This window comes from Diadema antillarum, unplaced genomic scaffold (genome assembly GCF_040938485.1).
Source record: "Diadema antillarum isolate AM-2024a unplaced genomic scaffold, OU_Dant_1.0 scf00000071, whole genome shotgun sequence".
Taxonomy (NCBI): domain Eukaryota; kingdom Metazoa; phylum Echinodermata; class Echinoidea; order Diadematoida; family Diadematidae; genus Diadema; species Diadema antillarum.
Genome location: NW_027270960.1, coordinates 2,938,254 through 2,963,258, shown reverse-complemented (window position 1 = coordinate 2,963,258; position 25,005 = coordinate 2,938,254). Strand labels below are relative to the sequence as shown.

General features: G+C 38.5%; 1 protein-coding gene across 1 annotated transcript in view; it reads right to left on the bottom strand.

Moving 5' to 3' along the window:
• Window positions 1–24,730, bottom strand: part of LOC139716888 (leukocyte surface antigen CD53-like) — a 36,116-nt gene extending 11,386 nt beyond the window's left edge. The window contains exons 1-4 of the mRNA XM_071628416.1: window positions 24,500–24,730; window positions 7,202–7,436; window positions 5,896–5,985; window positions 2,404–2,452 (exon numbers count right to left, since the gene is read on the bottom strand). Coding sequence (XP_071484517.1) covers window positions 2,404–2,452; window positions 5,896–5,985; window positions 7,202–7,258 — 196 coding nt within the window. The 5' untranslated portion in view covers window positions 7,259–7,436; window positions 24,500–24,730. The remainder of the gene's footprint in view (window positions 1–2,403; window positions 2,453–5,895; window positions 5,986–7,201; window positions 7,437–24,499) is intronic.
• Window positions 24,731–25,005: the final 275 nt, after the last annotated feature.

Sequence of the window (25,005 nt, the reverse complement as noted above, 5' to 3'; positions counted from 1 at the left end):
TTATTAGGATCTTTTTGTTTCTGGATATCTCTGCCATTTCAAAGCCGATTTCCATCCAATAAACTTTGAATTCCTCTTAGAATTGCTTTTTGATATTTTATATAAAAAGTTTCGAATTATCTTACAAAAATTGAAACCCGAATCCCCATCTCAACCAGAACGATATCATCTCTTTAAATAACTATGTCGGATAAGCCTCATGCAAGCTGTCAAGTTGTAGAAGTAACCTTTGTCCTAGAGTATGGTAATATAGATGACTATAATAACCCTTTGTACTACAGACGCCGAAAGCGTTTGACTTTCCATTTGAGTCTATACCACAGTAAAATATCTTTTTGGGTTTGAGCAAGAGAAAAGGAGCAAACAAAGCGCTGATGTATGTGATGAAGCTTGACATTTCAAACATCAAACGCTATCAATATTCAGCGTGTTTTACAAATGTTCACCACGGTTTAACACAGGTCTCACCTCTAAGGAGAATGTATTTCATACCATAAGCTACGGTCACAAAGGTTCGTATGAACGATGCGTTCGTACGAATGTCACTGTTCGTACGAATTCTGGAGTTCGTAGAGATTCGTAGATGGGGTACAGATTCTTACGGCCTTCTTACAAATTTCGTACGAACGCTGTTTTCGATTCGCAAGAACGACTTAAGACCTTCTCGAGAAACGAAATGCAATGGCCCTAGAATTCGTACCTCTTTCGTAAGAATGCCTTGAGTTATTCTTTCATCAGACTTACGGCCATCTTACGATTTCCTTTTGTCGTAAGATGGCCGTACGTGCAACTCACGGCACTCTCAAGTTATTCGTAAGAAGATTTTACGATTTTTTTTTATTGTATATTTTGTCGGGTCGTTAAAAAGACACTGTCGTGTCCTGTCGAAAATTCTGTAACAGTTGAAAGTTTTATACTTCAAGATGGCAGTAGTACCAAGGAGACTACAACTGCAGCTGCATCAGTGCAAGTAGAGGAGGAGAAGGAAGAAGAAGATCGAGTGGTTGTAGTTGTTGCTTTAGTTCAGAGGAGACAGATGCTTTCTGATCGAACACCTATAACAGAGTGAGGATTTGAACTTCACGCGTTTGGTTCTAAACCCCCTATAAAGCGTAGCAGTTGCACAAATTGTGTACCTACGCCTTACGAGTCCCTTACGAACGCCTTACAAATTCGAAGAGTTGTTCGTAAGAACGCCGTACGAATCTCCGCTCGTAGGGCATTCGTACAAAAGACGTAAGAGCCCCCCAAGAGCCCTCTATGAACGACTTATAGGGCGTTCTTAAAATCATCGTAAGAATTGAAGGCTTCTAGAATTGTCTCTCGACCCTACAAAGTCTTGCGTAGTTTTTATGATGTTCGTACGACGTTCGTACGGCCGCCTGACGAAGAGAGGGTTTCGTACGAAGTAAAAAAAAAAAAAGAAAATCTTGGACAAGACCATCGACCAGGCTACGAACTTACGGACGGTCTACAAACGGTCTACGAACGCTGGTTTCGTACGGCCTTCTTAAGAAGATCTTACGAAATTGTCTAAAAATCGTTCGTACGGCGTTCGTAGCAGTATTTGTGACCGAGCCATTACGTGATGGACATGAAGCAATGAGCTCAAGGCGAAACTGTGTGTATGTCGCCATCTACTGGTCATACAGAGTATAGCGTTCCTTTCTACTTTGGTGACCTTGGGCTAGCAAGCGAGAGAGTTAAGACCTAAGATTTATAGATTCCTAGGCTGTTCCTAATATACACGTGTAATCAGCCTATCTTCATGAAGGCGTAGCTAGGGGGAGTAAACTATTGAAAATAATAAAAAAGATAGGTTCGTTTTGACAAATCAAGAATTTTCTATGCAGTTCTATAGAACGAATATGTAAGGCCCCATTTGAATAGAGTAAAACCTTGTTTTTATGCATGTTGCAATTTCGTGCAGTGGATAATGATTTACATTTGTTGTCCCCTAAAACTTGAAGCTGCCTTCTAGTAGCCTACCATGCGCGACCAGTTTATTAAAACTATTCGATTAGAATGGCAGTTGTGTAACGCAGATTACTTACGGTACACCAGTAAAATGCAAAATCAGGGGCCGCCGAATGTTTTCTCATATTGATTCACAGGCATTTTGCTTTCGAGAAAAGGAAAACGTGGACTTGCCTCAAAATCTAATTTCTATACACCCGTGAATCCACGAACAAAACTTAATAGTACTGTGTATACGGACATACATACCGTAAACCACAATGTGGAAAAAATGTGCAGTTCGAACTTGCATATTACGCTGTATCAGTACCTGAATGCGCAACAACAAACAAAGTCGCATCAACGCTATTGTGTCGCATGTAGCTGTGTAATATCGTATTTGTTTGTTTTTTTTTTATGCAAAGAGCACAACGGAACTGAACTCACCAAGCAGAAACAGGAACGCTCCGACACCAATTGCTATGAAGCACAAGGTCTGAAACACAAATGGAACAAAATAAGAACACGAATGTTCGTGTGCTTCAGAATAACTGAAATAATTGAAACGTGGAACATTGAAAAACAACGCCGACTAGCTTTTTGAGCCATCAAGAACTTTGAACACAGAAATGTGTGACGTATCAAAGCTCAAATTGACAAATTAATACTTGGTATTTACGTCATGATGTTATCAATGACATAGGCTAGAATAGACAATCAAATTTGATTTGATTTTGATTTATTGTTCCACATCTCAAAACACAAATAACATGACACAATCGATTTGACATAAGACTGAACATAGCGTCGTAATTACAAAGAATACAAGAGAAGACAATTTGACAAACATGAAATGTGGGGACCTACTAAAAAGCAAAGCTTGTAATGTATAGGTCCCTTTATAGATAAAATGTTGGTCTTCTTAAACTACCTAGTAACGAAAACTATGAAAGGAAGGAACGGGACGTATAAAAGAAAAGAGAGCAAAAAGAGAAAGAGAAAGAAATAAAATATACGAGAGCATAGCGAAATACTAAGTATAGCCACCTGTATATCTTTAATTGCGCTTACAAGATTCCTTGTTACCCGAGCAACATAGTTATGTAACTGTCATGACTGTAAAAATGCGTCAAAATGCACATGACACATAATGATTCATTAATTCAGGAATAGCCTTGACATAAAGGACTCAGTACAAAGAACGAAAAGCAAACCTGGAAACCTAATAAACGACGAATCTGATAAAGAAGAGGGAGTTCGAATAAAATTGCATGTTGTTGATTAGACATAAGCCTGCACAAGGAATTTTTTTTTTAGTTTACGTTTAAAACAATTCAGTGACAACGATTCAGTGATGTTAGAGTCAAGGCTATTCCAGAATGTCGGATCTGTATGTACTATTGTTTTAAGAGCAAATGCAGTTCTTACGGGAGAAAAGTGAAATTAATTTTCCTGTCTTGTAGGGTAGGAATGTATAACTTTATTTTTTACAAACATGGGAGTGAAAGCATACGGTAGTCTTTAGTTAACTGGCACATAAATATCCCAATGTTGAAAGAAAAAATATCCAAAAAAGTAAGTAAAAAGTAAATTAAAAAAAGTAAGTAAAAAATATTCAAAATATCCAATGCTGTAAGTAAAAAAAAATATCCAAATGTTGTAAGTAAAAATCGTTAAGATTATATATAAAAGAATATATCAAGACACATTGTATACAGTAATCATCTGAAATAACACGTGTAAATACACATAAATGTTTATATTGTAACATATTTTCAATAAAGGAATCCCCAGACATTTCACGTATACAAAATATATGCATACACATATATCACAATTATCATATTATATTATTATATGATATACTATTGTCTACATAAATGGCTCGATACAATGGAATATCATACGATATTACCAGTGTATATATATATATATATACATATATATATATACATATAAAGATAGAGAGACAGACAGACATGGATAGATGTACTTACATCACTACATCGCAATCATTATCAATGAATAGATCATCACAACTGATGTGAACTTATGACACATCCGCAAGGAAACAACAAAATGAACATGGATCAAATTGTGACTGTAAATCGTTGGGTATATAGTTTGCTGCCGTTGCACTGTTATGATTACGCACACACACACACACACACACACACACACACACACACAAACACAAGCGCGTATAGACCTACTTGGTTTTTAAACACTGTAACTTATATGTCGGCCATAACTGAGGTGCTTCCAAAATAAAAAGAAAAGATGATTCACTGAGTTATGTTATGAGTCAGGTGCATTGCTATTTCAGTGCATAGGCCTAAATCACTTGTTGTTAGGCATACTGAAGCCCCCCCCCCCCCCCGTCATAGCTGTTATAGGCCTTCCTATATTAACAACAACACAATACCCAAAGCGAACAGGTATATAGGCCATATACATGTAAACACCAAAATCAATTTATTTAAACCTAACTGTTACTCTGGGGCAGGACAATAGGAGTCTTCGTTTGAAACCGATATGAAAGCATGGGAAATTCGAGCTCTAGCACAATAAAGTTCGATTAACTTTTTATGATAATAGCAAAGTTGATGGCGAGACTGAACCGTTTCCATCCTGGTATCAACGCACATCACTAAACACAGCTCATGTAGGAAACAAGAGAGAGAGAGAGAGAGAGAGAGAGAAAGCCATGCGTACATGCAAGTAGGTATTTTTATCGTTGATGATAGTCTGTATCATGTTGACATGTTACAGACACGATGATAGACCGACGAATATGTGCCAAATAAAACAGATTACTATAGGAGACAAGTACAAACTGTCCTTCTTAGTAAATATGTTAATCAATACTGCATATTGCATGGCTTTTGCCTGCACTGTCCAGGTTCACACGTTTATTATGTTACTATATGCGTACATCACGTCGACATAGTAACGAGTCTTTCCGTGTTACCAGAATCATTAAATTTGTATACCTTTAGAATCATGATACAGAGCACCCCTCCCCTAATTTTCTTCTCCATTTCTCTTCCTTTTTCTCTCCTTCTATCATACAATATGTGTACATCCTTAACTATGAAACTTACTGAACGTGCACAACACATTGTATATTTCCGTACATAATGAATAAGTTATAACTACTGGACGTCGCATTCAAGCTTTGAAAAGCTTATGACGAAACGATCCACACAAAAATGTTCATGACATATTGCATGTACAAACTAGTATATGTTTGTGGATAATGTGTATTCGCATTTTGTGAATAAATCAGATCAAACCATTAGAAAATCAAGAGAGAGAAAGAAGCTTATGTAGTTCAAGACTAGTCCATGACAGGGCATGAAATGAACGGATCAACAAACCACATCAGACTATAAGAAAGGACTTCACGGAGCACTGAAAAAAAAAAGAAAACTCTATCAATGTTAACGAGGAAGAAAGTACAATGTTGACCGGACGCATGAGTCATTTCACGGCGTCTGAGGGCAGTTTCGATACCAAACTTGCCTGTTTGCGACATCTGCCTAATCCTTCCCTTTAAGTTTGCTATCTATCTATCTCTCTCTCTCTCTTCTTTCTCAATTTCTCTCATAAATGTTGAATACTTTTTTCTTCCCTCTCGCTTTCCATGTGATTATCCTCTGCTACGTTCTTATGAATCGTACAACTCCACAGTTACATGTTTGAATATAATTATAATCGACTATAATTATGTACGCATGTATGCATGCACAGATAGATAAATGAATATACATACATACAGATAGATAGAAAGATAGATAGATAGATAGACAGACAGACAGATAGATAGAAAGATAGACAGACAGGCAGATAGATAGATAGATAGATAGACAGGTTGAGGGAGGGAGGGAGAGAGAAGAGAAATATACACTGCAGAGGTTAAAAGGACAGTAATCGTACCTTTGCCTCACTCAGCACCAGGAGAATACCGGGCTGTTTGTTCCCAATGAGTAGGTAGGCGCCCAAACCAAGGAGACCCGTGCCCACCAGCTTCACAGCCCGCAGAGCGTCAGCCCAACCATGGCGACAAGCGGTGAGGAGGTCGGCGACGTTTTGGTGGGAAACCGTGCGAGGAAAATGCAGTCGCAAATTTAAAAACAACAACAATACAGTGTCAGAAGAGATTACAGTATCCACACGTCCCCCAAAATTCAGTGAAAGACGGCATTTGGCTGCGTCAATTTTTCATTCAAATACATGTTTGAAAGATAAATATCTGCTTGTTATAGTCATGATAGTATAGAGGGCATTCTAGATGCCAGAGAATACAATATTACTCTGCGCGAATAAATGGGAAGTTGCAATAACGACTAACATTTCCCAGGGTAAAAGGCTAATGCATCAGAGGCTGTCTCTGACTAGAATTCACTATCATACTAGGCGTCACAAATAATAAATCCATTTGAATGTGATCAAATTTTATACCAAACCCATTGAGGACGGGCTGATTTTGGTACAACACGCATTTCCCATAGACACTTGCCCGAGTATACTCGGGACTCGTCCTGAACGGGTTTTAAATGTAACCTTGGACAACAGTTTCGTCTATTCATACTTATAATCTGTCTAACTTTGATATTAGGAATTAAATTGCTGCGTATGAGACAACACATGTGTTTCATCTGTCAGAAACACTATATCAGAGTGTCCAGCAAAAAGAACATAAAACCGTGAATTTCTACTCTTAAAAAGACAACAAAAAGACACAGAAAACGTTTTTTGCTGGACCCCTGCAATCTCTTTCCAATATCTCCAAACCCGTTTAATTGGACTGCTCCCTACAAAAGCGACATAAAAAACACAAACGATTATGACTCTTATCTTATCGAAGCCAGTAGAATGGGACAATGCCTCAATCATAATAAACCGATATCATGTCCCATCAGCTCCCACACTGTCAATCACGGGATATTCTATAGGGCATGGTTTCGATTGTGCGCTACGTGTGCAACAAGTTATGGTTTGATGAAATGTATTTGACACTTTGTGGTAATTATCAGTACGTGTGAAGGTGAAATCGGCCGACACCATTTGATTCTGATCATGATATGCGAAAGTTATATTTCATTTACGTTTACGTTAACACTTTCCGCCCTTAATAATCTGGAAAGAAATCTGGAAGTACTACCCTCACGTCTGAAGCATTGCCCTTTGAGCTTATACAAATGAAGAGAGTAGTACAAAATACTTTTTATGGCAAACTTACCCAGAATATAAAGTTCTGTATGAAGAGTAAGACTTGTATTCCTTTCGTTGAACACATGGTTTCGTTCTTCACGCGATTAGTGTAGTGAGATGTAAACAAACAAAGAAAAAAAAGCTCCCAAGGAAAAGTGAAAGGTTGAAGTGGTGTCCCAATTGTCAAGTTGATCGTCCGTGAGTGGGAAATCTAAGCCATGCAGCTGGTTTAATGTCCAACCTCGAATTGGAGTTATGATTTCCTGCAGAGTGTTGAGAACGGGAAGAAAGAAAACATGGTTTATCAATGCACACTCAGTAGCGCAAGGACAGTGTCATCAAAAATAGCTGAGAGAATTACACATGATAATGTTTAAACACACACGCTTTGACCAAACGGTGGAGCTATACTACACATTGTTGCAGCTCCGTGGCAAGACATTTTCAATGGTATGATTGTTTGCCCATGCAAGTTTTCATTATACGCTCTAACAATGACAGGTTCAACTTTTGCACCTTTACCAACGTCGCATGCACTGGGATCACCTTTACACGTGCAACTTTGCACCTTTCAGACCACTGTCACAATGGGAACATCTTTAAAGGGGTATCTTTGCACCTTTCTGATCAATGAAACAAATTTCAGCCGTACAAGTGCACCCAGTACGACACTGGTCTGCACCTTTAAAGTTGAAAAGTTGAACCTATTAATGTGACAGCAAGTTTTAAAGGGCGGTATCATGACAAGATAATAGATGTCTGACTGTGTAAGCTGAATGAGCTTAACACAGACGTCACGACCCCCCCCCCCCTTTTTTTTTCTCTCTCTCTCTCTCTCTCTCCCTCTCCCGAATTAAGGAAAAGATCTTGCCGATAAAGATGGTTGCTAGATAGTGGTTTCATTCACTTTAACAAAAAAAGTTTCAAAATCGAGTGAGCTCCTCTTTCTTTAGTTTAGCTCTCATCTTTTTTTCTTTGGGGGTGGGGTGGAGGGAAACGTCTCCCCTGCTTTCGCTCAATCTGTCCCTGTTTCTTTTATTATCTCTGCGTTGTCACGTATAGTCGATAGTGACACGTGTGGATTTGTGGAATTTATTGTTGTTCTTGAACAGATAGACCAATATTCTTTTTAAAAAAGCATGATACACTGAATAAGGATGATGACGTAGGAGGCTCACGTATTTAAGTATTATGTACCAATGTTATTCTACTACCACTTGCCTAACAACTTCATATGTGTCGAGTTTATGCATGCTTTCTCCTTTTTTCTGCTTCCTAAAGCACTCAGTCATGCATTCTTATTGGAAGTTGCCATGTCATAATCCTTGTTCATTGTGATTTGTTATGAATTTTGAAAACATTCTTATTCGTCATCCCAATCACTATAAATTCCGACTTTTCGTACCCAGTATAATCGATATAGATGCTCAAATGCAAAAGTCCAACAATCATCTGGAGGTCTCCTTTAAGAAGCGATAGTCCTATACGGGATACCGTGTCCTTTAAATACGGGAACCGGAAATAGACCGTCCGTCTGACATGTTTGATTTTGTTTCAGTTTTCGTCACGACTTGTCAATGGGTCGACTGGTACTGTACTGTTAAACCACAATTTTTTGCTTGCATGAAATTTTCGCGAATTTCGCATGCGAAATGCATGCGAAAGTTTTTATGTACACTGGCACTGAATGCCATGGGAATATCGCGAAAATTTCGTGCCGTGAAAAAGGCCATCGGCTTCAATTAGCAAAAATGTCATGCGGCGATTATTTGAGGTTTATAGTCTACAAATACACTTGGAAAACGTGCCAGTGAATGTTTGCTAAGATCGCGACGGTAGTCTCTTTTTCTTCCTATGTGCCGGTATAGGTTGGACGAGCAAGAGGTACAATGTGGGGGTTCCATTTTATGTTTCGCCTTATCATTGGGGGTAAAAATGACATTGAAGAAGTATTTGTCAATGTGAGAAAACAATGGGGTAATCCCACAAGTACCTATTGCTAGTTTGTCTGCGTGTGTGTGTGTGTGTGCATGTTCGTGCGTGTGTTTGTGAATGTACGTGTACATGTTTTTATGAACGTGTTTATATATCAAGGAGGTTTACACGAGAATAAAACTCACATATGCATGTAGATTGAGTGAATTCGTGCAGCAATATAAGTTATGACGCATCGGCGAAGTTTGAAGAAAACGCACAACCCGTTAAAAAGTTATGACTTTTAACAGTTTCAATGTCGACTTCGATAGAAGAGATGACTACTACATTTCGTGACGTCACTGCAGGACAATAATGTATATATATATATATATATATATATTGACATCAAATCTTGCACATTAATAGACGTGGCTGGTGTTGGGTAGCACCCCTTTAATCATCGAGCTTTCGGGCGAAAAGCCCTTCTTCAGGATCTATACAGTCAATGACAACAACGTATGAATAAAATCAACCTAGGTATAAAATCATACTAAACTCAACTAGCCTCATATACTATACATTTCAAAATATACTCAACATAAAACATACCTCAATTCAGCGCATTTTATAACAAAAAACAAATCAGCATACTATTACTAAATACAATCGCAAAAACAAAACTTACTGTGTTGGTGCTGAGTGTGGTCTTGTAGTGTTGTCTGTGTGAAGTTCCTGTACTAAGGCTCGTTCTCAATAATCAATCAAAAACTACCAATACTCAAAAATTTTCACCATCCAACAATACAAAAAAACTTCCAAATTACCATTACAATTTCTACATATTAATACACCTCTTGTAATACATACAAACATACATATCCGCATACATAATATAATTTATACACATAAATCTATTTATCCAAATACTTACATACTTACAACCACGTTACTTTAACTACAGTTCAACTTTCCCAATATACATATACCATTATTACATTACCTATTATATATCTACCTACACTTACATCAATCACTAATTCTATCTGACTAAAAATTATTCTAACCTTCTCAAACGATAACATATTTATCATATACTAACATTCAATTAATCTAACAAATATTATAATAATCTAAAAAATAACATATTTTTATACACTAACATTCAATTAATCTCCTCTCATCTATCTCTATATAATACACCCTCATACATCTATTCAATACTTTCCCATGATTCAAAAACAAAATATATATACAAACATACATACATACTTACATTTATTTCTACAATTACTCATACATATCTGACAATCAGTAATAAAAAAAAAACCAAAAAAAAAAAACCAAAAAAAAACATTAAGGTTCTATGTTAATTCCGTTTGGGTGGAGGGTTTTTAACTTGTCAATCCAAAAGGATTCTCGGCGTAATGTTGTCGTGTGTGATTTGCTCTCGATAGCTTCGATGGCTGTAAGTTGTAGGTTGGATAATGAGTGTGAGGGTAGGTTGAAATGTTTGGTGTATGGGAGTGTTTTGTGATGTGGGTTGTGGTAGTTACGTATTTCTGATAGTGTGTTGTTGATTCTTGTGTACAGTGTTGTTTCTGTTTTCCCGACGTACTGTTTATGACAGAGTGAGCATGTTAGGAGGTATATGACGCATGTGGATTTGCAGTTGATGTGTGAGGAGATCTTGAATTGTCTACCTGTGGTTGTGCTTTGGAATGTTGTAGTTTCTACGATGTGTTGGTGAAGGTTACATTTTCGTGAGTTGCAACGGTAGAATCCGTTAGGTTTGTGTGATGGCGTGCTGGGGGAGGGGTCTTTGGCCCGAACTAAGAGGTCTCTTATTGTGCGTCCACGGCGGAAGGAGATGGTAGGGGGTTTGGGGAATAATTCCCGGGTGTTGTCAGATTGTTGTAGAGTCTGGTGGTGTTTGTGTGTGATGTGAGGTAGTTTGGCAGTGGCAGGCGAGTATGTGATTGGAAAGAATATGTCCTGTTTATGTGTGTCGCCTCCCATTCTGTAGGAGAGAAGTTCATCACGTGGTGTGTGTCTTGCCCGTGTTATCTGGTTGTGGACCATTTGTTTGTTGTAGCCTCGTTGGATGAAATGTTGTGCGAGTTGTTGTAGGTGGTGTTCCAGTGACTCTGTGTTTGAGCATATCCGTGTGACGCGTAGGGCTTGGCTGTAGACAATACTCTTGAAAGAGTGTGCTGGGTGACAGGATGTGGGGAGGAGGTATGTGTGGGTGTCAGTGGGTTTGGTGTAAAGTTCTGTGTGAAGTTGTGAGTCCGCGTGTTTGATTGTGACGTCGAGAAAGTGTGTTTGTTCGGGTGAGGAGTCAAACGTGAATTTGATGGTTGGGTGTATGTTGTTCATTTTCTCTTGGAGTGATGCGAGGGAGCGGGGGGAGCCGTTCCATAGGAAGAAGATGTCATCAATGTAGCGTCGCCATGAAGTTTTGAGGAGAGGAGGATTTGTCAACGATAGTATGGCATGTTCTACTTTGCCCATAAAGATGTTGGCGTATGTGGGGGCAACCGGGGTTCCCATAGCGGTCCCTTGGATCTGTAGGTAATGTTCACCATTAAATGAGAAGTTGTTGAGTGTGAGTACGAGATGGAGGAGGCGGAGGAGTTGGTCTGTCGGTGGGTGTGTATTTGTTCTGGTGTTGAGTGCTTCTTTGCATGCTTGCATGCCTTCTTGGTGGGGTATGTTTGTGTACAGCGATGTGACGTCTGCAGTGACGAGGAGTGTTCTTGAAGAGAGTGGGGTGTGATGTGTGTTGATGTCGAGGATGTGGTTCAGGAAGTGGGTTGTGTCTTTTAGATAGGATGGCAGTCGTTGTGCGAGTGGTCTGAGGTGAAAATCTAGGAACCTTGAAATTTCTACAGTAGGGCAGGAGCAGCCAGATACGATAGGGCGCCCTGGGTTGTTTTGCTTGTGAATCTTTGGGAGGAAATACAAGCTTGGGCATACTGGGTTTTTTGGTACCAGATACCTTTTTGTGTCAGAGTCTACATCTAAAGACTGGACTGCATCTTTCACTTTCTGTAAGTGTTGTGGGGTGGGATCCGCAGGGAGTTTTTTGTATGTGGTACTGTTTGATAATTGTCTGTCTCCTTCTGCAATGTAGTCATTTGTGGACATTATGACAACCGCCGAGCCTTTATCAGCTGGTTTGATGATAATATCCTTCTTTGACTTCAGTGCCTTCAGTGCTTCCCGTTCATCCTTTGTGAGATTATCAATGTGTCGCGATGAGTTATATGATTTGGCATTGTCCTCCATTTCTGACTGTATATTGCTGAGGTAGACACTCAAGTGGGGGTTGGTGATTGGAGGTGACCACATATTTGCTGGTTTTGGTGGAATGAACGTGTTTGTGTTGTCTTGTGTGCCGGGGTAAGTCAGGGGGCTGGAGGTGTTAGCGTTATCGTTTTCTTTATCTCTTTGATCTGTGCTGAAATGGGCTTTCAGAGACATTTTCCGTTTAAACGATTCAAAATCTTTGTTGATGGATTGAACGTCAACCTGAGGGGGCGTGGGACAAAATTTCAGACCTTTGGAGAGTAGACTTGTTTCTGCTGGTGATAATTTATGGTGCGAGAGGTTCACAATGGCTGCCATAGGGTTTTCGACTAAGGATTCAGGGGGTACATTTTGGGCATTGTTCTCCTGAATCTCCTATTGGTTCGCTTGCGTTCAGAGGTCGTGTTTGTTGTTTTACTGACGCGTTCGGACACGGCGTTAATGTGACTCTCGTTGGTATTGTTTATCTGTGGGTTCTGTTCCCTTTCATCACGACCCAATTTCCGTACTTTGCGCTAACAGTCATGCAGTCGCGATGAATTCCATTCATGGTGTCGTGATAGGTGCGAGGAGAGGTGGCTAGTCGTAGTTTCTCTTGGTGGTCAGCTGTCTGTTGTTGTAGTTCAGTGATTTTCTTTTCTAATACCTGGATGGTCAAATCTCTCAGTTGACAGGATGCTTTGTATAGGATGGATTCCCATTGTTCCCGTGAGCTGTTGTCAATGAAGGCAGGTGTCTTCTTTAAGAGGAGTCCTTTGGGGACAATGCCTCTCTTTCTGTATTTGCCTAGGAATTCTGCGTGCAGTTGATATCTAATTCTGCGTTCCAGATGATCAGAAAGATTACACGTGAGGCGGTTGATTGTTTCATCGTTGTAACACCATCACCAGCCACGTCTATTAATGTGCAAGATTTGATGTCAATAGATTTACTGTTCTTGCACCGCCCGCCATGTTGTGGTTAAGTCTTTTGATGCCAGTATATATATATATATATATATATATATATATATATATATATATAATGATAATAATAATAATAATAAAACAAAACTTAAAAGAGGAGTGGCATTACAATGGTTTTAAAGTTACTTTCACAACCGGAAGCAGTATGTGGTGGTCGATGGTGTTGAACATGAATGCCTCAGTGTGAACATTGGTGTACCACAAGACTCAGTTCTAGGACCTTTTATTATTCTTGCTATATGTGAATGATATTGTGAATTCTTCAAAGATTTTGAAATTCTCATTATTTGTCGATGACACTGTTGTGCTTTTCTCTCACAAAGATATATCGTCATTAATTTCCACAATTAATAATGAAATTGAAATATTAATTGAATGGTATAGGAATAATAAACTGTTTTTAAATTTTAGTAAAAAACAAAATATATTATATTTCATCCAAGAGGTAAAAAATTCTTGTTATCCGCCCAAAATGTTATGATTGATAATATTTCAATTGAGAGAACCGAGTCGATATCTTTTCTAGGAGTACTCATTCATGAATCCCTTGACTGGAAGTATATCATGTTGCAAACATTGGATTTTGTTCTAAATTGTCAAGAAATGTAGGTGTTTTATCCAAATTAAAAAGTGTATTAACCTTCTAATATTTCTGTAAACATTTACAATGCAATAATTTTTACCTCATCTTAATTATTGCAACGAAGTATGGGGAAACACATACAGAGTACACATTAACAGATTAATGCTTCAAAAGCGAGCTTTACGTATAATAAGCAATAGTTATTTTATTTGTCCAAGTTCAACACTCTTTGTGCAATTTCGGATGCTTCCAATTTTTTGATCTGGTCAAACTGAATGTTTTGTTGTTTATGTTTAAATATCATCAAAATACAGTATGTTGTCTGATGTGTACAGCAACATGTTCCAGATGAATTCCTCATTCCACTCATATCCCACATACGGGACCGCTACAATTTTCGTAAACCTTTTACTTACTCAACTCTGAGATTGCAATCCATGTTATACAGGTGTCAAGGAATGGAATTCTATTGATGGTGACCTTAATTCCAGCACTACATTTTCCAGATTTAAAGTACTATATAAACAGAGTGTATTTAGAGATGGTATCAATGACTGACTAGACTTCCTTTCTTCCTCTAAACCTTTCTTTTTCTCATCTCTTTTTCTCCGTACACTTAGGATGGATGTGTGTGAGTGTGTGTGTGTGTGTGTGTGTGTGTGTGTGTGTGCCTGCCAACAAATTAAGCTAATATGTTTTTGTGTTTGATAACAGATGATTTAAGTACACATATGTGTTATATCAATTTGGACTAATTTTCTGTATGTATTGGTCCATGTCACAACAAGCAGGGAGGTGGAAGTCCACCTCCCTGCAACAAGTGTTGGTTGATTGTATGTACATTGTATTTTATCTCTTCCACCTCCCTGGTTTGAGGGCTCCAGCCACAAGCACACAATTGCTTCTTAGGAATCCTGGCATATATTTGTTTCTTTGTAATGGCCTATAATTTGTATAATGTTTTATATTTTGTCAAATAAATTATATATATATATATATATATATATATATATATATATATATATATATATAAAGAACTTTCACAAATATCATTATTGAATAAAAAGTATGCATATTCCCTCGACCTGTTACTGATATATTGATTTCAATGGCAATGTCATTTTCCCTGCGTTCTGTCATAGGTAAGCCAAGCATTCTTTCGGTGTGCTAGAAAAGTGAATTATCAATTCCCTTAATATCGTTGTCTATGAAACAATGTGTGTTAAGACTTTCTCGAAACCCGGGAAATATTTTGCATATTATGGTAACATGAGAAGCAGATATTTGTGGTGCTTAGAGACTGGTCAGGAATAGCGATTATCGCTTGATCCATATTACCTAAACCATCACGCGGAGGGATTATCTCGGCTAATCCATCACGAGCGGTTTGTGTCAGATTACGGTATCGAACATTGCACTTTGGTTGGAAAAATCCCGATATTCTCTTGTCTGCTTTTCAAATTATATTACACGTTGGTAGAAACTGTCTGTTTTTGCTTTCGATAATAAAGTGTTATCGATGTTCAATCATTTATTCAATATGAGCCTCCGCACAGTTTTAGATTGATTTGATATACCAATATGGGGTTCTGCCCTGATTATCATTAGCACTACTAATGGTTGAGAAGCCACACTCGACTTGCAAAGGTGGTAGCAAACATAGGCGCCGGAAGTGGGGGGGGGGGGGGCAAAACGCATTTTTGCCCCCCCCCCCAAAAAAAAAAATAAATAAATAAATAAATAAATAAACAATAATAATAATAAAATGAAATAATAATAACAAAAATAAATGAGTAAACAAAGAAAATAAAATAAATATGCATATAAAAATATATAAATAAAAGGGAAAAAATATGGCTACAAACGGCAGCTTTTGGACTGGAAAATGTCAAAATTTTCATGCTCGCTCGCTTCGCTCGCTCGCATCCAGCAGTTGAGCGCGGTGCGCCTCCCCCTTAATTTCTAAAGCGAAAAACATAGCTACGACGGCAGTTGTTGGACTCTAGAATTTCAAAATTTTCAAGCTCGCTCGCATTGAATCGTTATGCCATTCTCCTAATGTTGCTGACAGTAATTGCCAGTAGTTGCACCCGATGCCCCCACCCCTTAATTTCCAAAGCGAAAGATAAATATAGCTACAAACTGGAGTTTTGGGACTGTAAAATGTCAAAATTTTCAAGCTCGCTCGCTTCGCTCGCTCGCATTGAATCCTTATGCCACTCTCTTAATGTTGCTGCCAGTACTTGCCAGCAGTTGCGCCCGATGCCCCTCCCCCCCCCCTTAATTTCCAAAGCGAAAGATATAGCTACAAACGGGAGTTTTTGGACTGTAAAATGTCAAAATTCTCAAGCTCGCTCGCACTGAATCGTTGTGCCATTCTCCTAATGTTGCTGCCAGTAATTGCCAGCAGTTGCGCCCGATGCGCCGCCCCATTAATTTCCAAAGTGAAAGATATACAGTAGTTACAAACCCCAGTTTTGGGACTGTAGAATGTCAACATTTTCAAGCTTGCTCGCTTCGCTCACTCGTATTGAATCGTTATGCCATTCTCCTAATGTTGCTGCCAATAATTGCCAGCAGTTGCGCCCGATGCGCCCCCATTTATTTCCAAAGCGAAATATATAATAATAATAATAATAATAATAATAATAATAATAATAATTGACAGTGCTTATATAGCGCATAACACATAGTGATAATGTCCCTATGCACTCAAAAAATGAAAAGATTGTAACAAGAACATATAATTCCAATTACAGTGATGGTACCGAGCTTCATTTTGCTTACACTGTAAACAAATGCGTTTTCAAGGCAGACTTGAATCTATTTATGTCAGTGATTTGTCTCAATTTCTGAGGTAAATTATTCCATAAAACAGGGGCATTAAATGCAAATGTTCGTTCTCCGTAAAATTTGGTTCTTCTGTTTGGAATGACAAACAAATCTTTACTTTTTGATCGTAGGTTTCTTTCTGGTGTGTAGATTTGAAATAGCTCCCTTAGATAATGTGGAGCAAACATATAGAAACATTTAAATGCTAATAACAGTATCTTAAATTGAATCCGATTTTTCACTGGAAGCCAGTGTAAGCTTCTTAAAACTGGTGAGATTTGTTCATGTTTCTTGATTTTGGATACCACTCGTGCAGCAGAGTTTTGTATTGATTGTAATCTGCGTATATGTTTGACCGGTAATCCATAAAGTAAACCATTACAAAAGTCAAGGTGGCACATGACAAAAGCATGAACTAGTTGTTCTGCGGTGTGTTTGTCAATGAACTCGCGAATTTTCCCAATTTTATAAAGTGCGAATGAAGCAGAGCGACATTTTTGCGACACAAAATTTTCCATGAGTAATTTATCATCCAATATCACACCCAAATTTCTGCAAGTGTGTGCTGCATGGATTGTAGTACCGTCAAAATCAAGAGACTGTATAGATTCTACTGCTCGAAAACGCGAAGAGATATGGAGAAATTCTGTTTTGGCGCTGTTCAACTTCAGCCCATTGAGTACCGACCATTCCTTTATCGCTCTGATACAGGATTCAATTTGTGGGATTACATTCTCAACATCAGATTTGTTAAAAGCTAAATACAGCTCGGTATCATCGGCGTAAAACATCTTTTGAACACCGAATGAATTGATTAAGGTTTCCAAAGGAGATGTGTACAATGAAAACAAAACTGGACCTAGTACAGATCCTTGGGGAACACCGTGCATAACTACATGGTCAGTAGACTCATTTTCTCCTATCACAACTTTTTGAGTACGTCCAGACAGGTAAGACTTAAACCATGTGAGTGCCTTTCCTCGAATGCCAAATCTCTGGGACAACCTATGTAGCAATACATATAGCTACAATTAAAACTCCAGTTTTGGAACTGTAGAATATCTAAATTTTCAAGCTCGCTCGCTTCGCTCGCTCGCATTTTATTGTTATGCCATTCACCTTATGTTGCTGCACAGTATATAATTTGTCGATCGTTTCACACCGTCATTCCATAATCCATGTAAGGAAAACTTACAATGTTCCTCAATGACTGCGTTGTTCAATGTATCACATTCCGTAATGTATATTGTAGTCCCATTATTGCTCACGCACACACGCACACACGCACAAGCATACAGACCGTCAAAATTACTTTATGGTTCCCCCCATGTTTCGACCCACCGTATACGCCACTTTACATATATATATATATATATATATATATATATATATATAATAGATGTGTGTGCGTGTGTGTGTGTGTGTGTGTGTGTGTGTGTGTGTGTGTATTGTGTAACATATGCATGGTCTAATCTTTAGCCCCCTCCAATGTTTGCCCCCCCCCCCCCCAATCCAAAACTGCTTCCGGTGCGCCTGGTAGCAAATCAGTGTTGCCGAAAAACAAGAAATAAACAGACACGATGAAAGCAAAAAGGACTGCATATCTCATGGGATCCATAGAAACGACCAAGCTCTGTTCAACAATAACAAAACAGCACGATTATATGGTAGCTTTGATGTTCTGTTAATTTGATATTGAGCGCGCTTCTCCAAAACACGATGTGAAAATGCGATATAATGTGGGAAGAAGAACACCAAACATAATCGCTCGCAAGCAGAGCTAGTGACGAAAACCTTCCTGTGATCTTACATTTTGACACTTTTAGTGATGTAAGACATTTCAAAGTCCACAATATAGTGAGATACTGTTTTTTTTAGACTTAATATAAGGAAAGTCGGCAGGAGGTACGGGCTACCGAACAGTGTGATGTGATTACAATTAATTCAACCTTATCGTGATGTTAAAGAGTATACTTACTGCATGCTTTTACAATCTGTTATCTATTGAAACTGCAATGCTTAAATTAGCTTCATAATCGCATAATTCAAATTCCAGTAGTCAAACTGTCAAGGGCAGAAAAAGAAAATGAGAGAAAGGAAAATTTACTGATATTAGCACGCTATAATATGCCGCTAAAACATATTCATACTCACAGGGGAAAAATCCATCATTGGAAATGCTATGGGAAATATATCGCAAGCATGTGATACGATAAGAAATTGGTAAGGGTTTGCATGCTCGAATGAGAAGAAACTCCGTATGTTATGCGACCAAGGAGAAATACTTCTTTCGTATTCCCGATGCTCGACACAAGCGGTGGCCCGGGGCTACCAAAAATAGATGTCGGGCCACCCAGTTTTTAGAAATGATATAGTCGGGTATAGGTTCCCACAGTCGTATGCATGTGACTGAGAGTTTCGCCCCCTCTTAGAGCCTTCCAAAGCCCGAATAAATTACTCCCATATTTCTAGATCTTTTTTAATAATGTAAAGTACATCATTTTCGAAAGTGACAGGAAGCCTCGTGCTATATCATACTACCATTAACATGAATTAGTAATGCGAGCCATATTCAAATATCTGTGCTTTGCCGTTGTGAAAAGCAGTATGTCACTTCAAAGTCTACCAAGCCGTTCATAATGGCCGCTCACTGCTGCCTTCGTTGAATAGACGTTCCCATGGCAACTGCAATAATACCCCTGCAACAGGTGCTTTTCTCACCGTGCTTAAATGCACGTAGTTGTAAATGTTTTGGTAGTCTCGCCATTGCAAATCATATGCGATCGACGCCGATCGCATGAAGCGACGCGTAAAACCCTGCTCACTACAATGGCCTGATGATAAGAAAAAAAAAAAGAAAAACCACAAACAAATAAATCAAAACATCAACACAAAAACAATTTACCCAGCAATTGGCCACAAATCCCATTGGCATTGTTAACACATCAGTTTCATAAAGGAAATAACGGAGTTGATTGGGAAGTGCTCAATGTGGAACTAATGAATTAAGTCGTAGCGGCAAAAGAGATAATGAGATAATTATATTCGTATCGATGAATTAGTGCGGTATCATCTCGCGACGTGGATCGGACAGACCACCGAAACGACAAACCCAGCCGGCACTACAGCACCCTTCCCCGTAAGCAGGAAGTGTCAAGTCGCTTTGAAGAAAAGCGCATATTCAATCCATTGGGTAATATAAGTGAAAATCCCCCCCAAAAAATATATATTTTTTGTGTGACAACGTCACCACACGCAAGCATGGCAAGTAGAACTGATTCTCGTCTCCTGCAGCGGGGCTAAGCATTGTCGTGTTTACGTAGATCGTTGTCTTGGCGACAAGGTCAGGTCATGATCGCTCTGTGTCGTGTTACCAGATGAAAGATTTTTGGGAAAATCAGGGAGGTTGGAAGAGAGGATCAAGTATACAAGTCTACATCCCTACCTACTACATGCTGAGACCAAAACGAATCTAGAAACACGGTTCACATGCCTATTAGAAAACTTCTGTTGATACCCCCATCCCGTGCCATCTTACAATATGGAATCATCTTTTCAAATTATTACTCAAATCATTATAATTGTTTTCATATTGTGATATACATCCTACAGAGTATTTCAATACTTCTTACATTTTTATCGAACACGTCACATTCTGACGTATCTCTCTTTCACGCTCAAACAAACATTTTTGATATCACGATGCTTCGTTTGCACGTGTCCTGTGATAGGTTGTTCTCGCGATTTTATTGGTCATTTTGTTGTAGAACTTCACGGTGCAGCGGATGAGCAGCAATTTTTTCCATGCATGTCTGTAACCCTTCACACGTCAACAGATATAGACTGTATTTGATCTAACTTACATTTTTGTATTGTTTTCAGGTTTGCTTATAATCTGTATGTCCTGCACGGATATTTCTACTTTCTGTCTGACAGATCAAAAGGAAAAAAAAAAACTTAAAAAGGAAGAATAACTACACAGATCGATGAATGAATAAACACATTAACAGATAGAAGAATGAAAGAAGATAAACGCAATAACTTAAGAAAATAAGACTACTTTCGAAAGAAGGCCGTACTCGGTTTCCTTCAAAACAAGCGGAGTATATTGGTGAGTGAGGGAGATAGTTAATGTGTCATCTGTTCAATACAATGCCATGTCATTGTGTATTCCGTCATAATACGCGTTTTCAATCAAATGCACTTCACTCTCGGAATAAAAAGAATCAGCGCTCTGAGTTCTAATTAGTCACGTTTACAAAACTGCATGCATAATCTAACGCTCAATATGAACGTTTAATAGTGTCTCTTCATCCTGTTCATGTTGCTTGTCTATTTCCTATGGTGACATCACGTTCAACCATGTGTTCCCTGTTTATCACTGATATAGCCCTGAAATGATTCAGAGAAATGCAGTTGGTTTTACATTAATTTATCTATTAGTTCCAAACATACACAGACATTGGCAAAGACAGCTTGACAGCTATGTTAACTTGAAACCAATTTCACTCTTTAAGGTAATGCCCTACAACACGAAAATCAGTCCATAAACAAAACCACATGCGGTTCAAAAATCTACATGAATTCGTCATGTTGTTTACATCAAATGAGGCTGAAATAAGATATGATTAGTGTCTTTGGCGATGTTCCATGACGATCTGCGATATCAATTTACTTTCGGACCGCAGAAAACATATGTATCATTTCCTTGTACAAAGAGACATGATCATGTTAATTTACCAATTCGTGACACCCATTATGAAGAGGCATGATAGGGGCCGTTGGACGCGAAAACGTATTGGTGAGCGAAGTCTGTGGTATAAGTCAAGTTGTTGTTTTACTCGGACAATATCGATCTTTCTCTTTCATTCATATCAAGCTCTCACTCAAAGATGAAACTCTTGCTTCCTTTTTTTTTACTCTGACAATAGCCGTTTGATGCCTTCTACCCTGCCAATAATAATCTGATGCCTTTATTTACTGCGTCTAAACTAATTGCATTAAAGGTACAGTTTACCTTTGTGAGCAGTGATTTAAGAAGTGTTCGAGATTTCACATTTGATGCATATGTGGAGGTCAGTTGTATCACAAAACACCCACCACGTAAAATGTTGTAATAAAGCCTGAAATATAAGGAGATATCAGTATTTTTCTCAATAAACCATAACTGTAGACGGTTTAGTCCGGAAGCATTTTTATTATAACTATTGTTCACAATTTGTGTATTTAACAATACTTAACATCGATCAAACGGATTCAAATTTTTACAGTGGTTGTTTCTATCCCGAACTAACATTTGAGAATTATCAAAAATGACTAATACTGGGTTTTGTTTCATCTTTAAGTGGTAAATTATGCCTTTAACTCCAATTTCATTTTAAAGGAATACTCCTCTTCTCGTTTCATTTTAGAGTGATACAAGGAAAAAACAATCAAACGGAGCGGTGCAAGTGTCATTAAAATCCACAAGGAACAACAACAAAAAAGTTATGACATTCATTAATCTACCACGTTTACGCAAAAAACAGTGCTATCGATCACAAAATCCCACTAATATTGATATCAAACAAAGTGATTTTGTCGTGGCAGTACTTCTTCTCGTCCAGTGGTTTGTGCTTGGGAATATTACAAAATCAGCCTTTCCTCTTTCCTCAGGGAATTTGCAAATTGTTCAAGTTTTTGTTTCAAGTTCCCTTCATATTCCTTACTACCTAGAGCTACTTTAGCTCCTATTAATTTTATAAAGATTGTAATAATTGTATATTTAATGTGTATCTAAAAGTGTATGTACATCCAGGTGTATATTTTTATCATTGTTTTATTGTTTGTGTTTTGTATTTGCTTCATGTCATTTCTCCTTCTTGTACAAATCGTCAATGTTGTCTTGCAACAATTTTGTAGCAATTGGATACAGAAAATGAAATGAAATAAAATGAAATAAGCCCTGCTGCCCTTTCTTACTGCAAGAAGTCTTTGTTTAAGCATTTCAACTCTTTATAACAATTTGGTTTGATGGTTTTGCTTAATTCTTATATTTGTTTTTCTTTGTGAATTCATATCAAAGGAAAGTGAGTGAAAATTAAGTGTACCACCATTTTGGAGATCTGCAAGGATATGCCGTGACATCATCATCACATCATATTATTTGTATATCATGTTACCAAAGTTTACTGTGGTCAAAAACGTGCAAACTTCAGTATTATTTAATTTCTTGCCCAATTCTATTGAGATCATGGTTCCGTTTGTTCGAAATTGCGCTTAACATTAGTATCAATCTTAACATTGGATTTGATATTTATTGCATATCTCTCTCTCTCTCTCTCCCTCTCTCTCTCTCTGCCTCTCTCTCCTTCTCAATCTCCGACCCAGTTTGGCGGTTGGATCTTTATAACTTCACCCCCATAATACTGGGCGATAATACCATGGGCCAACAACACAGTAGCTCCAAGCACATGTAAGGTTTCACGGATGCACAGAACTGTCAATAATTAAGTCCCCGGTGGCGCCAACTTTCCGATTTAGTCGTTTTTCTTCCTCTAAATACCCTTTTCAATCTCTTCAGGGTAGGTATTGTGGGGTGGGGCAGTGTTGATGTTAAAGGGTTAGGATTACAAGGTTAGCAACTATTTTTGCTCTAGAGTTATGGAAGCGGATAGTGCATCGAGTCCTGACCGATATGAATACATGAACACGTGAATATATGAACATAAAACTCGACTTCGTAGAAGACAGTATTTGTATATATGTATATATATATATATGTTCCTCCTAGATCTGAGCACAGATATGGCATTTGAAAGGGATTTGTGGAAAAGAAAGTATGTCTTAACTAATTCATCAAGGATCACCAAATTTTGAAAGAGGGTGACATTCTAGCAAATAAGAGGTAGAACTTAAAACACACACACATTTCTAACTTTAGGCTAGATTGTCGTCACACACAAGTACACACATAACGAAACATGATTTCCAACAACCAAAAGAATCACATTTTGGGGCAATATATTTTTTTGTCAGAATAGGCCAAAATATTACATTTAGTACGATTTGTAGCTTAAAAGTGATTAAGCTCTTTACGCGGTGGGATGGAGGGGGACTCCCCCTCTCACATCCTTCCCAATGTATTATACAATAAAATCAGTAACAGTATTCAACGGTATTCAACAAAATGATGAACGAGTAGTTTGTGTTGTTCAAAATCAAAGCATGTAAAAAAGCGAGACATTACAAAATATCCCAAGTATTGGTTACCATTGCGTGCGACATGGACGATTACCATACGCGCTAAGATAACGAAATGTTTCTTCATCCCAAAGTCACTTTAGTCTCATCAACTTTACGAAATATGACCCGAGTTAACACTTCCTATCCCAAAGCTCTCAAATAGTTTCCACTCGTATGTTGTTTGTTGATTAGTTTTGTTTCGTTTTGTTTCGTTTTGAGTCGTTTTATTTTAACTGATCACAGGGTATTAACACCGGCAGTAAATAAGTGATCACATATCGACTGGCATGCCATGGACTTATACCACGGAGCTACAAACTGTATCTCCGTGAACTTAGCGTGTTGCTACTGATCTATTTTCATTGTGATACAGCCTACATTCTCGGCCGTACAATCACTCTAAAATCTTTGTCCTGGGCGAAATAACGCGCATAAGTATGTCCACAGATCGTTTCAAAAGTTTGGACGAAGGTACATACATAAAGATTTGTCTTACCTATGCGTAGACCATGAGATATCCAGACTCCCGACCTCGAGTCAGTGGTCGCCGGTCCGTCGATAGTTACCACTGAAGGGGATGTTCGTGACCAAGTTTAACGTGGAATGGAGGACGAGTGGTGTGCAGTCGCTGACATCACGCACGCACCAGTGCGTCCCACCGCCGTCGGCCCCAACTCAGGTCGCCACGGAGAGGCTTCGCGGATACTGCTGCTGTCAGTACGGTAGAGTGGTGCGATACCAACCCACTTCATTCACTCAATGATGTGCTTTATTTTGCCTACCGTGAGGGTATACCTGGAAAGGATCCCCACCTGGAAAACCGACACCTCGTCACGCAGTGTGGTCTTGAGTACTGTCAAATCAGAGTAAAGAGGGAAGTGGTGGATAGGGGGGTAGGGAAGTTTTAAGTCCAGCCCGCTTGCAGTGTATACTAACTGAATCTATGCAACTGCTAGGTATGAACGTAATTCGTGAATAGATTAAAAAGCCGCACACCTTCAC